This window comes from Penicillium griseofulvum, assembly GCF_001561935.1.
Source record: "Penicillium griseofulvum strain PG3 chromosome Unknown contig_84, whole genome shotgun sequence".
Classification (NCBI taxonomy): Eukaryota; Fungi; Ascomycota; class Eurotiomycetes; order Eurotiales; family Aspergillaceae; genus Penicillium; species Penicillium griseofulvum.
In genome coordinates this window covers 1,317,247-1,332,130 of record NW_024467475.1, presented here as the reverse complement: position 1 = coordinate 1,332,130, position 14,884 = coordinate 1,317,247, and the positions used below count along the sequence as shown (strand labels likewise).

The window sequence follows — 14,884 nt, the reverse complement described above, 5'->3', positions numbered from 1 at the left end:
GATAGCCTCGAGGACTATGGATTTATTTTGGTTCTATAAATCGACTATACTAATATATATGTGCTTGGTTTATATTCATTTCTTTTCATTGTAGAAACCAGTCTAGGTACAATTTATGGAGGAAGTGTTGTGTGGTCAACTACAGATCGCATATATATATCAGAGCAGCAAGACAACAGCCTCGTACGGCCGAAGTGACCACTTTTCACCGGAGAACCGCTGAGAAGCCAACTCAACACCTTCATAAGTGTTGAGCAAGACTTGCTTCACGCCAGTGATACCGTTGCTGGCCGCATCCCATTCCAGGGTCTTCTCTGTCCAGTGACACACAACCAGGATCTTCTGATCGCCGTATTGGCGAATATACGCAAAGACCTCTTGGCTTGGTTTATCCAAAAGTGTGAAATTGCCATACACAAAGACATCGAGGTACTTCTTGCGAAGTTTTAGCACAGTCGCCCAGTAATGATATGTTGAGTTGGGATCCTTGACTTCCGCTTCGGCGTTGACCCGCACATAATCGGTGTTGATAGACATCCAGGGCTTCACGCCAGGTCCGGTGAAACCGGCATTCTCGGCAGCTGACCACTGGACTGGAGTGCGACCGTTGTCGCGTGACTTCTTCTGATATTCTTGGAGAGCAATTGCTTGGGCAGCGGTGTCGTCCTTTGGGATTCTATAGGACACATATAGTCAGCCAACATCCACTAGTCCCACCAATAGAGTAGAATTACCTCTTCCAGTGATTCAGACAATCGATGTCTTTGTATTCTTCAATGCCCCACGATTTGGGCACATTCCTGGTTCCCAGCTCTTGTCCTTGGTAGACAAATGGAGTACCAGCCTGCAACGCTAGGGCAGTAGCCAACATCTTAGATGCGACCAGTCGATGCTCTTCACTGGCATTTGTATAACGATCAATAGAACGTGGCTGATCATGGTTCTCCCAGTAGAGTGCATTCCAGCCATCATTGTCGTACATGAAAGTCTGCCAACGCTCAAAGAAGTCCTTCAAGTCAGTGAGCTTCCAGCTGCCAGGCTCGAATTTGTCATATTTGCCATGGTCAATATCAACATGTTCGAAATTGAAGATCATATTGATTTCATTGCGGTCAAACTGCACAGCACGGAGCACCTCTTTCTCGTCGGTCACGAACGGCATCTCACCCACACTGAAGGCATCATACTCCTGGAGAATCTTACCAAGACCCTGGAGATATTCATGCAAGCGCGGGCCATTGGCGTACCACTTGTCTCCCCACTGCCAGGGAGTGCGTGGGTCCTTGATAGGTGCGTCGGGGAAGCTCTGTTCCTTGCTAATGAAGTTGATCACATCCATACGGAACCCGTCGCAGCCTTTGTCGAGCCAGAATCGCATGATATCGTGCACAGCCTTGCGGACGGGTGGGTGTTCCCAGTTGAGATCGGGTTGCTCGACCGCGTATAGGTGCAGATAGTATTCTTGGGTCTGCTCATCCCATTGCCAGGCGCTTCCTAGAGAGTCTTCATTAGATGGATATGATCAACCAGAATAGAAACACATACCCTGGAAATGAGAAACCCAGTTGTTGGGAGGGCGGCGATTGCCCTGCTCATCGTATTTGGCCGGCTTCCAGATATACCAGTTACGGTACTCATTATCTTTGGAGCTACGCGACTGCTTGAACCATTCATGCTGGTCACTGGTGTGGTTGACGACTAGGTCCATCAAGAGTTTCAGACCGCGCTGGTGGCAGCCGGCAATCAACTTCTCGACATCTTCAACTGTGCCATACTCATCGGCGATGTTGTAGTAGTCGGAGATATCATAGCCCATGTCCACCTGGGGTGATTTGTACGATGGACACAGCCAGACGATATCGACGGCGAGATTCTTGATGTAGTCCAGCTCGGAGATGATGCCGGGGATGTCACCGATACCATCGTTATTTGAATCCTTGAAGGATGCAGGCCAGATCTGGTACACGGAGCTTTCTTTCCACCAGGCGCGGTGGTTTGTATTTCCTGGGGTCGCCATGGTGGTTTGCTGGAAACTAGAGAGTTTAAGATATTTTGAGATGAAAAGAGAAAGAAAATCTAGGAATCTGGAATACCACTACCTATATATGTTGTGAAAACTGTTTAAAGACATTTGGAGCAGGGCCAATCGCTCATGGTCATCCCACCGCGGGGCAGATGCGGAGAATCATCGGTACTCTCAGCGATTGATATGTCGGCCCGAGATCATTGCCAAGGTGGTTGGAATGCAGCTTGGGTGGATATATTGAATCAGAAGCAACGATCTATGTGGATCGTCTCCACATGGATGATATGTTCTCCGTAACGGGTAGAACAATGATGCAACTAGGCGGGAGGGGTTCTTGGCGGACCAAGTTGGGGTATTTTTTTTTATATCAATTTAAATAGACCATATATACTAACTACATTGTTCAACATATAATAGGAGTACGAGTTCCGCATTGACTGACTGTTGCCCTGTATGCTGACGCAATGCAATATTGACACAGTTTAATATCGGTACATGGATGTAGATCATATCCATTATCTACAATTTATATATCCATGGATCGGTTAAACATATGTGCCAGTAATATATTTTGTTGCATTCGAATTGATTTGAATTCAGTACTAAGCGAGTCTCCACTTAGCACTAGTGCGGGATGTTGTTAGCCGATGTGAAATCGCGGTACCGATAGTTTTATATGCTCGAAACCCATTCCTTGAAAACTTGCGTTGATAGGAGAGGGAATGGCTCAGGGAATGGTTCCGGCTCACTTGTTCAACTGCATTTGCTTAGCGTGAATATGTACAGAGTGTATACAAAGTATACAAAGTATATAAAGTATACATGTATACGTTGTCCAAAGCCATGGAGAATGTTTGCTATTCCTGACAAGTATTCCTCGGACACTCCGGTCACGCTACCCGAATAACCCTAAGAGCCGGAGTAACATTGGAAGCTGAAATAGTCTTAATCCTAAGTGGAATCACCTCCTGGAGAGAATAGCCCTAGATGTGATATCGGAAGAACCACCGGATTAGAGGAGATCCGAGTTACCCCCATCCTTTGTTATTATTGTAGCTATTGATCTCGGAAATACTTCATTTATAGATGATGCCTTCTTACCAATACCTCCTCTGTTAGATACCTCTCTTTAAATGATGAACTATGGCGCCTACTTATCGTGATGAATCTTGTTCGGGCTTAGCTTAGGTAGTCGCCTATTAACTTCGCGCAATAATGATAAGAGGCTTTTGCACTATACATTTGACCACCTCAAAAAGCGGAAATATATGGGGTTGTACGGTGCTGAAAGCTTCATGTTCGTACTTGTTAGTTTACAATATAAAAGAATAGTCGGCCGTATAAACGGCCTGGTAATGTATTTCAGTAGTCTTTCATCTTTAGACTTTACTAGTCTTCTCAGATATCATTCTGATTGAGCATGTCATCCTTAGTCCAGGGACCATGCCACCGGAATAACCCTAAGCTCTGGAATAACATTAATACGGAGTCTCATCACCTCCGGGATAGATCCACCCTATATGTGATATCGGAAGAATCACCGGAATAGAGAATATCCGAGTGTCCCCCATCCGTTATCGTTATCGTAGCTATTGATGTTGGAGATTCTTCCCTCGTTGTAGATGTCTTCTTACCAACACCTCCTCTTTTGAATGTTTCTCTTGAATCATCAACAATGGCGCCTCCTTATCGTGATAAATTTCCTTCGAGCTCAGCTCGTCGTCCCTTTCCTTCGCGCAATCGTGATGATCGCGATGGCCGCATGTATGATGATCGATCGCGATCTCGCTCGCCAGGTAAGCTTCTCCCCGCACGTCAATGGGGTATGTCCCCGGAGACATATTCGTCACGGGACAATTCCTCCAGTTTGAAATGTGTCTAACTTTATTTGAATTCATGAATAAAGGTCGTGCACGTTCGCCTTATGGAAGACTAGCAGCCGATGACAGACTCGAGTACTCCAGAGACCGAGAATCTGGACAAAGCTACCGAAGCAATGATCTTGATGATTATCGCCGTCGGAACTCGCAATCGTCTTCTCATAGAGGCAGAAACACATACAGAGACCGCGACCGAGAGGGCTATCGAAGCGAAAGCGGCAATCGAAATCGAAGTCGCCAGTCCAATATGGGACAGGTCAGCCGAGAAGTCATGATGGATGGACTTCCAGTGAACATGACAGAAAAGGATGTGAGTGATTGAAATCATGCCTGCATGAGAGGTCTCATGCAGCTCAATATCTGCCTTGCCGAGAACAAATGCTGACAATGTGACCATACAATAGATCTCAGCTGAACTCAGTGCCTATCATGCCGACGGCCTAGAAGATATTCGGGTCATTCGTGATCGACAGACGAGTAAGTGAAACATCAGCTAGTTTGGAAGAAAGTGCATCGTTCTAACCTGATATGTTCTTCAATAGAGGTGTCACGGCGACGAGGCTTCTTGCGATTTTCAACTATCGAGGCATCACGCGCATTTGTCGAAAGCAACTACCCTTCCATATACTTGTATGGTCCCAACGAGAGTTCAACTAACGTGCGCATTGGTTACAGTCGTGAGAGGGAAGACCGAGGTCGTGGAAAAGGTGCAAGTGACTGGAACTGCGAGAAGGTAAGTCAACGCGGTGACCCCGGGGGACTTTCAACCTAATACCGATTGTTCTGCGCTGACAAACAAACACAGTGTTTTGCTCTCAACTTCTCCTCACGTACACATTGTTTCAAATGCAGTACCCCACAACCTGGTGCGTACACCTTCCCCATCTCTCATCTTATCCTCTTCCCATCTCTAACCATCCAAGCAGACATGATTTTCGATACTGGCCCACCTGGCGTTCCGCCTCCCAAGATAGTCAACAATGGTGACAACGATGCATCTCCTGAGAACCAACCTTCCCAGTTCCTCCTAATTCGCGGTCTGGAGGCGTCTGTTACGGAGGAGCTGCTTGCAAAAGGAGTTTCTAAACTCTACCGGCCATCTGGCAACAATGATAGCGCCCCTGATCATCAAAAGAAGGGATCGAAGGTAGCCTCAACGACTGGTAACAGCAGCCTGGGAGCGCGCGAAGGCTCTCTCCGTCGCGTGCTCCTTGTACGTGATCGCGCAACCCACGCAAGCTGGCGTTACGGATTCGCAGAATTTGCTGGAGTCAATGTAAGCTCATTTTGTTCATCTTTTATATTGTTTTCATGTCTAACGTTTGGCTTTTCAGGATGCACAAGCTGCGATGACGCGGTTCAAGTCTTTAGACAAATTCACTATCTCCTCGAAGCCGGCGTTCGTCACTTACATCCACGGTGGAGTGTTCGTTCCAGTTATGAACCCCTCGTCTGGACCTAGCTACTACACATTCAGCGCGTCCAATAACCCCTCGCTGCAGTTGATGTATTGGGATAACGGAGCATACGTGACGGAACTCAAGCTGTCAACCGTGGAAGACGATACCGCTACTAACAAGACAATTTCTAACCATGGAGACGCCAAATCCAAGGGCACGAAGGACTCCGATAAAGGCAAAAAAAGAAAAGTTGATGCCACCACCGGCACGAATGCCAAGAAACTTGCAATGCCAACCCAGCTGAAATTCTGGAGTAACCGCCACGCAGAGCTTCATGGGATCAACAGAGATGGTGCTGGAAACCCCGCGGAGGGCTCGAGCTCAGCAACTCCGGCGATTAAAACGGCTACTGAAGCGGCCATTGAAACGGCCGATCGACCGGCCCCATCATTTGCAGATTACAAAAGGCTCGCCTGCCTCTTGTGCACACGGGAGGGTTTTACGTCCGCAGAACAACTCGACCTACACGAGCGAGAAAGTGAACTCCACAAGAAAAATCTGAAGGATGTCAAAGCGAGACAATGGGGCGTCTGCTTTATGATGATGCTTGGTGTCATCCCAGTGCATACTCCGAATTATGAAGGCAGCAAGGACGAGTATCGTGACAAAATTGAACGGGAGTATTCCATCCCACCGTCCGCTCGATCCTTCGCAGACCTCAAGCGAATCGGGTGCGTCTTGTGCTTAGCCCAGCTTGATACACCCGCAAAGCTCCTCACCCACGACCGCCTGAGTGAATACCACCGAGAACAACTGACTAAGAAAGAGGCGGTCAAATTCGGCGAGAACCAGCTCAGACTGGCTGGTATCGCACAGGCGCGCCCAGAATACCGCGACCGAGCAAAGGAGCGTCGCAAGGCGCTCGGTGATGATTCCAATCCCCGCCGGAGACCCTCCGTAGCAGAGGAGGAGGAAGAGACCCCCGCGCAGACAACCTCGATCGGTGCTACTCTTCTCACCAAGATGGGCTGGTCTGAAGGATCTGGCCTTGGTGCCCAAGGAACCGGCGTGACCCAGCCGATTCCTACTGAAATCTATGCCCAGGGTGTAGGCCTGGGTGCCCAGGGGGGTCGGCTGGGCGACGCAGTTGAGGAGGCTGGTCGGAAGACCAGGAATCGCTACGACGAATTCCTGGAGAAGACCAAGAGCGTCGCCCGCCAGCGCTACGAGGATCTGGACCGTTCCTGATTAACTCAGGACGGTTGAATGTACGATTAGGGTGGGGTGAAGGGGATATGAAGTGAGAGTGAGGGGGGGGGGATATGCTGATAACGTTGTGTGCCACAACTGGGTGGCCGAGTACATGTAAGAATAATGATAATGAATTTCTTTATGACTACATGATTTCCATTGTAATCGGTAAACTATGCTCAGTAAATAGACAATGTAATGTACAGCTGGTATCAAATCATGAGTAGGGTGTAGTTGGTATGTGTAAGTATTTTGACAAGTCCCTTCAGTTCAGTTCGCCTTGTCCTGACTCGCCTTATCCTCACCGAGTCCCCTCTTCATCTTCTCCTTTTCCAACTGCTTCTCAAACTTATCACCAAGGATCTTCGAAACCCACTGACTAACTTCCTCCTCAAGCTCCTCATCACTCTTCACAGGCGTATCGCTACCACCCTGCAACCCATTTCGCACGAATCTCCGCATATCCTCAAGCCCATTAATATTCAGCGCATACCCAACCGCACCGCCAGCCATCAGTCCAAATGAGATCACATTCAGAGTAGCCAGATTCAGAGCCTCGAACGCATCGCCCGCGGAGTTCGAGTGGGGCTGGTGGTATACCGAGCTTGTGTAGAAAGGCGGGATGCACGCAATGCGTTTCTTATGGAAAGCGCGACGTGTGACTAATACCGAAAGCGCGAAGAAAGTCATTCCTCCGAAGAAGAGTTTGAGGTTTGTGTTTGTTTGAGGAGAGGCTGGTTGTGCTAATTGTGTTTGTGCTGGTGGTGCTGGAGTTGTGGGTTCGGGTGTTGGCTTTTCTTCTGGTGTGACCTGGCTCGACTCGGGTTTTGGGCTTGAGCCCCAGCCAAATAGCGAGACCATTGTTATGCGCGGTGTGTGTGAGAATGAGGATCGTGTGAGTCCGAAGGTAAGGGTAGAGCTGGATGGGCTGGAAAAGGAAAAAGATGCCGAAGGAGCGCAAGTTGCACAGTCAAATGGGACTGGGTGGTTGGATATAGGTTCTTCGGGAATAACTCAAAGAACACTGCAATTATGTGGGTGTAGTTGTTCTGTTGCTACTGAAGCAAATCAGTGCGGAGAAGACATTGCAGATCCCCTTACACGTGACCTGGTTTTCACCGAGAAGCTTCCAAAGCTGCCTTGATATGACGACTTGGTGGACATTTGACTCATAATTATGTGGAACAACAGTGCTATCAAATGACAGCAAAAACTTCTGATTCTAGGATGTACGAAGCGACTAATGGCTACCTCATAGATGAGGCCGAGTGTTAATCAGAGCTCTTAGGGCTAGACAACCGGCTGACTCGGATATCTCATTCAACAAGCCTAATACATAGCAATTGCGATAGTATAGTGCGGAAGGTCGAGTATAGGATGGAAATTAGCTATCAGCCAATCCTATGATAAATGTTCTTACATTTATTTCTCATAACAGAAGCTCGAGACATTTTGGCTGACATTCTGTCCTCGCGCGATTGATTCAAAACGGAGACTGTAGATATAGGCTGTCATTGAACGAATTATCTTCTATGTATCAGCAAAACCAAACGCCGATCCAGGATACTGAATCGGAAGTGTATAAAGTATACAAAAAAACGCCGAGAATGCAACTGTCAGAATAAAATAACCCAAACCGAAATCGATCAAAAACATTCCAAAATCATTTTCATATGTTCATAATTCAGTGCGCTTCCAAACGATCATCAATATACTGTGCTCGTAAAAATGTAAATCATAAAAAAATCGCAGAAATGCAATCAAAAAGGTCGTCAAGCAAATCATTTCGTATTGCCAGTTGTGATAAGCATATCACCGCGCCCGGGTCGGTGGAAGCGGTCGATACCAAGATGCTCCTTACCGTCACGCCCGACATAAATGCCAAAGCCGTACGAAGGTAGCTGGCGCTCAGAGGGAGGTGCAATAATAAGACGAGTGACGAGGTCAGTCTTGCTCCTCGGCTCGCGCAGGATCTTATCAGATAGAAGAGGGGACTGATAAATATAGCTCATCAGATCAGCCAAGGTGGAGATATCGTGTGGAAGATGGCGACTACGACCCGGCCAGATTGCCACGAAAGACAAGGCGTATAGACCACAGACGCCAATCAAAGCGTAGAATGCGGGCAAAAAGGCTGAGATGCGGATGTCGTCGTGAGAGGGGTACCAGAGGGCAATGAAGACGCCGCCGGCGAGAATTGGGATGGCGAGGGAGAGCAGGCTCGTGAGGGAAATCCAGGCCACTTTGAAGTGGCGGTTGATGATGGCCTGGATAGTGACTTGGATTGGGTAGGAGGATGGGTAGGACAGGAGAAGGCTTTGTTCGGCGGATGCGCCGCTCTCGGATGAGAGTTCGGCATATGGTTGGAGAGCTCGGAAGTATACATCGACGGGTTGCCAGGCGAGGAAAAGGACGTTCCCAATTATGGCGGGAAGGAAGCTGTATAAGAAGTTGGAGGAGGAGAATGCACTTGTCGATGGAAGCGTTGGAAGCTTGGGAGGGAAGCCGCCCTCGATGGCATCGTTGACAAAGCTAACGGTGACGAAAGCGATGAAGAGGGCGAAGACAATGATAATCCATATAAATACTGAGATTTTGCGCAGGAACCAAGGTGTCCAGCGGTACCGGGAAGATGGCGAATGGAGGTGGTTATCGTTTGAGTCATTCGCGAATGCACCATTGTGCTCAATGTCAAAGCAGACCTTGGCAAGTCCATGTGGCTGCTTCTCTCTGATTTTGCTGGTTTGGTGAAGAGATGGGGTGCGCACGGGAGCATCTACTTCACCAATTCCGTAGAATATCTCGGTCTTGCTTGAGAGTTTCCAGTAGCCCAGTCGAAGGATGCGGGGATCAAGTGATTCCCGCACTGAGGGGACTGTCTCGGAGTGCTCAAAGTCGTGGAGGATGTTGGACCGCTGAATGATCGAGATCAAATCTGCGAGGCTGACGGGATCCCACATCAAGCCAGACCAGCCACTAACGAAACGAACAAAAAGCATGATCAGGCCTAGTGTCAAAACACCATACAATCCAACCAATGTCCAGCCCACAGATTGAACCGAAGCCCATCTCCAGACACCCTGTCCGTCAATGATGTAGTACTTTGCTTGGAAGAGACAGCTGAGAAGAGGAATGGCGAAGAAGTTTGATAGCCAAATTGTGAACAGAGAGATTCCAAACAAGGCTTCACCATGTCGAAAATGGGAGAAGTCAGGAAAGACGAAGTTTTTCGAGAGGATAGGCAGACGGTGCATTACCAGGCCTTGCTGACGCTCAGAGGACATCATAGAAAAAGGTGCTATGCGATATACCGCAGCTTGAACGACGAATGACCAGATGATGATGGGTGCGGCAGCAATCTGTGGCAGGAACTGAAGTACAAAATACCTAGAGCCACCTTGACGCGCGTAGTTCCATAATCCCTCCTCACCACGCGACCAAACATTGCAAAAGATTATAGCCGCCATCATGACCAGACAGCAAAATATCATCAACCCCAAAGCCCACGGCCGAAGAACAAGAGGCAAGTAATCTAAAGGGGGATACAACAAGCTCTGCTCCGGTGCATCAACGGCCATGAAAGACTCAGGGTCTACTGAGGCCGGCCTTTGGGGTAAAGCCTGTGGTGAAGGAGATGTGTATGGTGGTCGCGCAGGCGGCGTGTCATGTCGAATGGGGGTGCGTGTGCGGGTGAAATAACCGAGCCCTTCATCCCATACCAGCCTATCGGCTGGATAGTCACTTGTTGTTGTAGTGGAAATAGAGTCGTTTCTTTGGAGCCCTTGAGCTCTATCCTGGGTGATTTGGTCGATTGCAAACCGGACGTAGGGGGTATCATCTACGCCCGGTGTCGGGACAGGCCCTGGATAATCATTGGGGGATCTCCGAGAAGTTCCCTCTGATCGTGACACATCAGATGGGGGAGTTGGACTGATGTTGGATGGTCTGTCTCCTGCGAACCGGACTGTGCTGGATGTTGGTGGGCGTTGAGACTCGACATCTTCTTGGGCAATCTGTGTTTGTGACATGGCGGGTGATGGTACGTGTGAGTCTGGAGTCCTGAATTGCATAATAGTTGCTAGACTCTCAGTACTAGAGAGAGCTCTATCTGAGAATGAATAGTAGTCGTCAGATGCAGCCGCAGATTGTTGAGACTCTGTTCGGGCAAGTTGCGGTTTACTTGCTATATAAGGGTCAGTTGACTTGAGTCTTTGAAAAGCTGTGCAATTATTTTAATTGAAAAGGCAGCGGGGCGGGGATTCTTATATGCACGTACTGTTAACGTTGCGCAGGCTGAAGTTTCTCATCGGGTCCGTCATGCTGGGCCAGGAATGCGGATATTGATCCCACGCGGAACGGTAATTAATCCAGAAGCATTCCTCGACCTCACCCTTGAGATGCGAAGGGATTTTTTTGAGGACCAGCAATAGCTGCCCAGCGAGATTTTGTCTGTCATAGTGCTGGGCCGACGCCTCCCAGCCTCCCCAGCCACCACACTGAGATTTGCACTCGATAAGCCAATAGGGATGAATTAAATTAGGGATTGTCAAGTCAGACACTATTAATTTGATATATCATACCTAAAATTATATCGAATCAAAATTCAAGAAACAATTATGGAGATGGTTGCGTTGTTTCGCGGCCCGATCACCAGCGCGTCCATACCCTAAAGCTTGGCCCTTTTCTCGTCTCCTCAGGTCTCACTAGGTCTCACACCAGATCATCTTGAGTTTCAATGTTCTAAATTCAATAATAATCTCCATGGTAACCATCTTAAGTATACAGTATGTTCGTTCTTGTTCGGCCCCTCGGAACTACATTGTCACAATCTGGACTCTACCTCGCATCCCCTTACAAGTTCCACGCTGGAGCCCCAATGCAATAATTGCCAAAAATTGCTACCCTAGATAGCTACTATACGCAATCTGAAAGCAGGGTACGTTCAGAAAATTTCAATGGTCGCAGTTCAATAATGCAGTGTGGTGTTGCAATTGTTTTTCTCCCTTGCTGGTGGTATAAGTGGCTGGAACTAGGGCTTCGCGGTTTGCGGAACATCACATGAAAACATAAGGCTGTACCTAGGAGAGCATGAAACATATGATCGAGGGCAATTGTCTTTCATCAGACAGTGTTTGGGATACGCATATCTAACATTACTTGCATGAATATCTCTGGCTTCTAGGTCGGCTACTACGGATACAAAAGCCAACAGAAACTAACATGGATAACGCCCGCCATGGACTATTGTACCAAGGGGGTGGAGAGTCGTGAAGCAGAGAGATCAGCATACATATCGTTCCGTTTGTTATTACGCGCTGGTTTTGAAAGTAGTCTGGCTCAAATCCGTACAACCATATGTTTCCACGATTCTGTTTGAACAAGTCAATGAAGTCTTCCATACGGAGTATTGTATTCTCTCATCGAGCCCTATTTGCAGCTAAATGGTTCTTCTTGGCAGCGTCAGCCTCGCACCAGGACAAGTAAGTTTTGATCATGCATCTCGTGGCTGCCTGCATAACCAAATCGTGCGTTGCGAGCAGAGCTTAGTACTTGATATGGTGCCGCGCTGAACGGAAAATTTGTCTTAGCTGTCGTTTGCCTCTCGTTTGACTCCTTTTTGGGGAGCTTTCCATGTCTCATTTCTAGTAGCCATTTCTTTGTGAGGCCTTTTCCTTGCTCTCATAAAGTTATATGATACCTTCACGGTAGCAAGTGCTCGGCATTTTCTATCAAATTTCCCACTTTTCCTCTCTCCGCATCGGCTACATATACATCCACTCAAAGGGAGCACCAAAATGGATGAGCATTAAAAATATATCCATTTACTACCCAACATTAATCGATCACGCTATATAGGGTATCTCAGCGAGTATAGGAGTATGTATGAGGATGAGATCTTTTTGAACAGAGGACTGCTAATAAATATTACTAGCTCCTCAGCGATACCCTCGAATTAACCGGCAAAGCTGAGGTCTTCTCCAAACCCATATAGTACGAGGGTCTATTTGCATGGTGGTCAGGTGCGGGACGAGGTGTTCCCCCTTGGGCGCTTCTCATATGGACTGTGAAGACGACGAATCGACCGAGTCATACATTTTCTACTACGGTAGAGCACCAATTTCATGGTCCTCAAATAAGCAAGACCCCGTTGCTCCGAGCAGCACTGTTGCTGTGTATGTCACCCTTGATGGCGTAGTTAGTGAAGCTCTGTATTTGATGAAGGCCTTAAATTCAATTGAACTTGCAGGAGAAACCAACCCAAATTCCGATCTGCATGGATAGTGACAACACAGAGAAGAAAGGTCGCAAGCACGCTCCACCTAAGCGGAAATCAGTTGATGGATGGGGGGAAGTACAGCGCGAGAAAGAGCCTCAGTATGTCAACAAGACTCAATGTTCTCACTGTGACATAGAAGACCTCCCCGTCAGGAACTGCTACCACCTTCTCAAAGAGCCTATTTACGAAGACTAGGTTCCCGAGGAGAGTGTCTGAGCGTACTGCCTAGCTCGGAAGTCACCCTTCTACCAAGGAAAAGGCAAAGTTGACCTGTTTGCCACAGACTGAGCAGCTTGGTATTTGTTACAGGGTACAAATACCATGCTTCATATAGATTGAATTCCAGAGATTTTACCCTTCACCTTCAGCACAAGACGAGGCATTGGTCATAGCGACAACAACATTGTGCCGGTGCTTGATATTCTATGTCGAGCAATTTTACCATTCAGTGCAGCATGGCTGATCGATGGCATTGCCCAAATATCGACGCAAAATGACAATATAGCCTGCAAACGCTACTTATATCGAGACATTAACGAACACATCTCCAGCATGATTGACCTGGATTTGATGTTTATTCTGTTGTATGCTGTTAGGCCGAGGCAGCTGAACCCAGAATACGAGTCAATCTTTCCAGGGACGTGTTGTAACCTTCCGTACCTTAATGATGACTTCGAATCTACATCAAAGCAGTGTCATCGATAGCCAGTCCCCACGACCGATGGCTTAGGTAGAACAGGTGGATGCCAAATCTAAACATCATTCAGTGCGAACTTATTCTTAGTTCTCGTCCATTATGGGAAAGTACTCTGTTCATATATGTCATGTTAGTAAGAGTAAATCTAGTAGACTTGAGAGCAGGGATGCCCAGGAAAAGGAAGCAGGACTTGCGCATATTGCCAGCACCTCCTATTCCGAATCTAACATAGCGCTCTTGAAAACCAGATGTCGGACGACCATTCTGAAGTTCACTGAGCCGAGGGCCCTCCAATGACTGGAGTAGTGTTACTCTGTCAAAAGTCTGCAACTGTTGACCCTCGTCCTCGGGTTTCTGCCGTTTTGGCCAACTGAAAAATCTCCATAGACAGCGCATCTTCTGGCAGACGGGGAGGAAGTTTATACGGTATGTTCGTTTTCACAGGTAGTCTAGACAGATGGCTTTGGAGCAGTTTTTCAGATCAGTTTTCTGGCTCGTAAAGTGTTGATACAGCTAACTTACGCTTGATCCAAGGCTTGCATCAAGTTTATATAATTTCGGAGAATCCGGGAACAATAGCTAGTTATACGCCCAACTATCCGGTCCCTTGCCGTGATTCACATGATGGGTTACGCAGATACAGTACAACCCATGAAGCTTCAATTTCTCCGGGTGACTAGATTTGATCATCATTAGGATATAAGATGAACGTAGAGAATCTGACACATTATATAATGTATGATAGCTTAGCCAACCCTTGGAGATAGTCAGCCGCACATTTGGAATATGAGCAGAGCGTTGATGGCTTTGGCGAATAAGCAGATGCATGCACCCAGGTCCAAGAAAGTCGTGCAACTCTACCAATAAGTGTAACAGCACATTCCCATAGTGGCATTTGTACGGTTCTTAACGCCATTATAGATCACGAAAAAGGATTGGCTAGAATCGGGGAAATCCGTAAAAGACTTCCATTCTCTATCCAGAGCATTGTTGAACATCATCATTGGTAGACGTTTCCTTCATCCCAACAAGAAGTCCCTTAGAGGGTAAATGGTGTAGTGGTGTGTCCGGGTTGTAAGTGGTCCCACAATTGTGACGCGGTAGTGAAACCCTATTGAAGGCTATTGGCCCGCAAGATCACAAGCTTAAGCTTAATGACTTAGAGACACTGCGTTTGGGAAGAGCCTGTGCGGTACCCTGAACTAAGATGAGAACATCAGCCGTAACCAAATGCGATCAACCTTATCTGAGATCTGGTCTCTGGCAAATTGAGTGAAGTTCGAGAATTTGGCTAAACCTTTGAGGTGGATACTGGTTTCATGTTAAAACGATGTGGGACTGTGGGCCTCCAAC

General features: G+C 47.6%; 5 protein-coding genes across 5 annotated transcripts; 2 read left to right on the top strand and 3 right to left on the bottom strand.

Moving 5' to 3' along the window:
- Window positions 1–159: 159 nt before the first annotated feature.
- On the bottom strand, window positions 160–2,017 carry PGRI_050320 (glycoside hydrolase family 13 protein; the record flags this gene model as incomplete). Its single annotated transcript, XM_040792745.1, has 3 exons — window positions 160–676; window positions 735–1,494; window positions 1,546–2,017. The coding sequence occupies 3 exons, from the start codon at window positions 2,015–2,017 to the stop codon at window positions 160–162; spliced, it is 1,749 nt and encodes a 582-aa protein (XP_040644712.1).
- A 2,136-nt stretch (window positions 2,018–4,153) lies between these two features.
- On the top strand, window positions 4,154–6,554 carry PGRI_050310 (putative G-patch domain protein; the record flags this gene model as incomplete). The annotated part of the gene is made up of 5 exons (XM_040792744.1): window positions 4,154–4,216; window positions 4,311–4,383; window positions 4,449–4,639; window positions 4,712–5,182; window positions 5,241–6,554. 5 exons carry the CDS (start codon window positions 4,154–4,156, stop codon window positions 6,552–6,554), a joined length of 2,112 nt encoding a protein of 703 aa, XP_040644711.1.
- Window positions 6,555–6,827: 273 nt separating this feature from the next.
- On the bottom strand, window positions 6,828–7,418 carry PGRI_050300 (uncharacterized protein; the record flags this gene model as incomplete). The annotated part of the gene is made up of 1 exon (XM_040792743.1): window positions 6,828–7,418. The coding sequence occupies one exon, from the start codon at window positions 7,416–7,418 to the stop codon at window positions 6,828–6,830; it is 591 nt and encodes a 196-aa protein (XP_040644710.1).
- Window positions 7,419–8,338: 920 nt separating this feature from the next.
- PGRI_050290 (DUF3433 domain-containing protein) lies at window positions 8,339–10,585 on the bottom strand (the record flags this gene model as incomplete). Its single annotated transcript, XM_040792742.1, has 1 exon — window positions 8,339–10,585. One exon carries the CDS (start codon window positions 10,583–10,585, stop codon window positions 8,339–8,341), a length of 2,247 nt encoding a protein of 748 aa, XP_040644709.1.
- A 2,029-nt stretch (window positions 10,586–12,614) lies between these two features.
- PGRI_050280 (uncharacterized protein) lies at window positions 12,615–13,029 on the top strand (the record flags this gene model as incomplete). Its single annotated transcript, XM_040792741.1, has 2 exons — window positions 12,615–12,752; window positions 12,805–13,029. 2 exons carry the CDS (start codon window positions 12,615–12,617, stop codon window positions 13,027–13,029), a joined length of 363 nt encoding a protein of 120 aa, XP_040644708.1.
- Window positions 13,030–14,884: the final 1,855 nt, after the last annotated feature.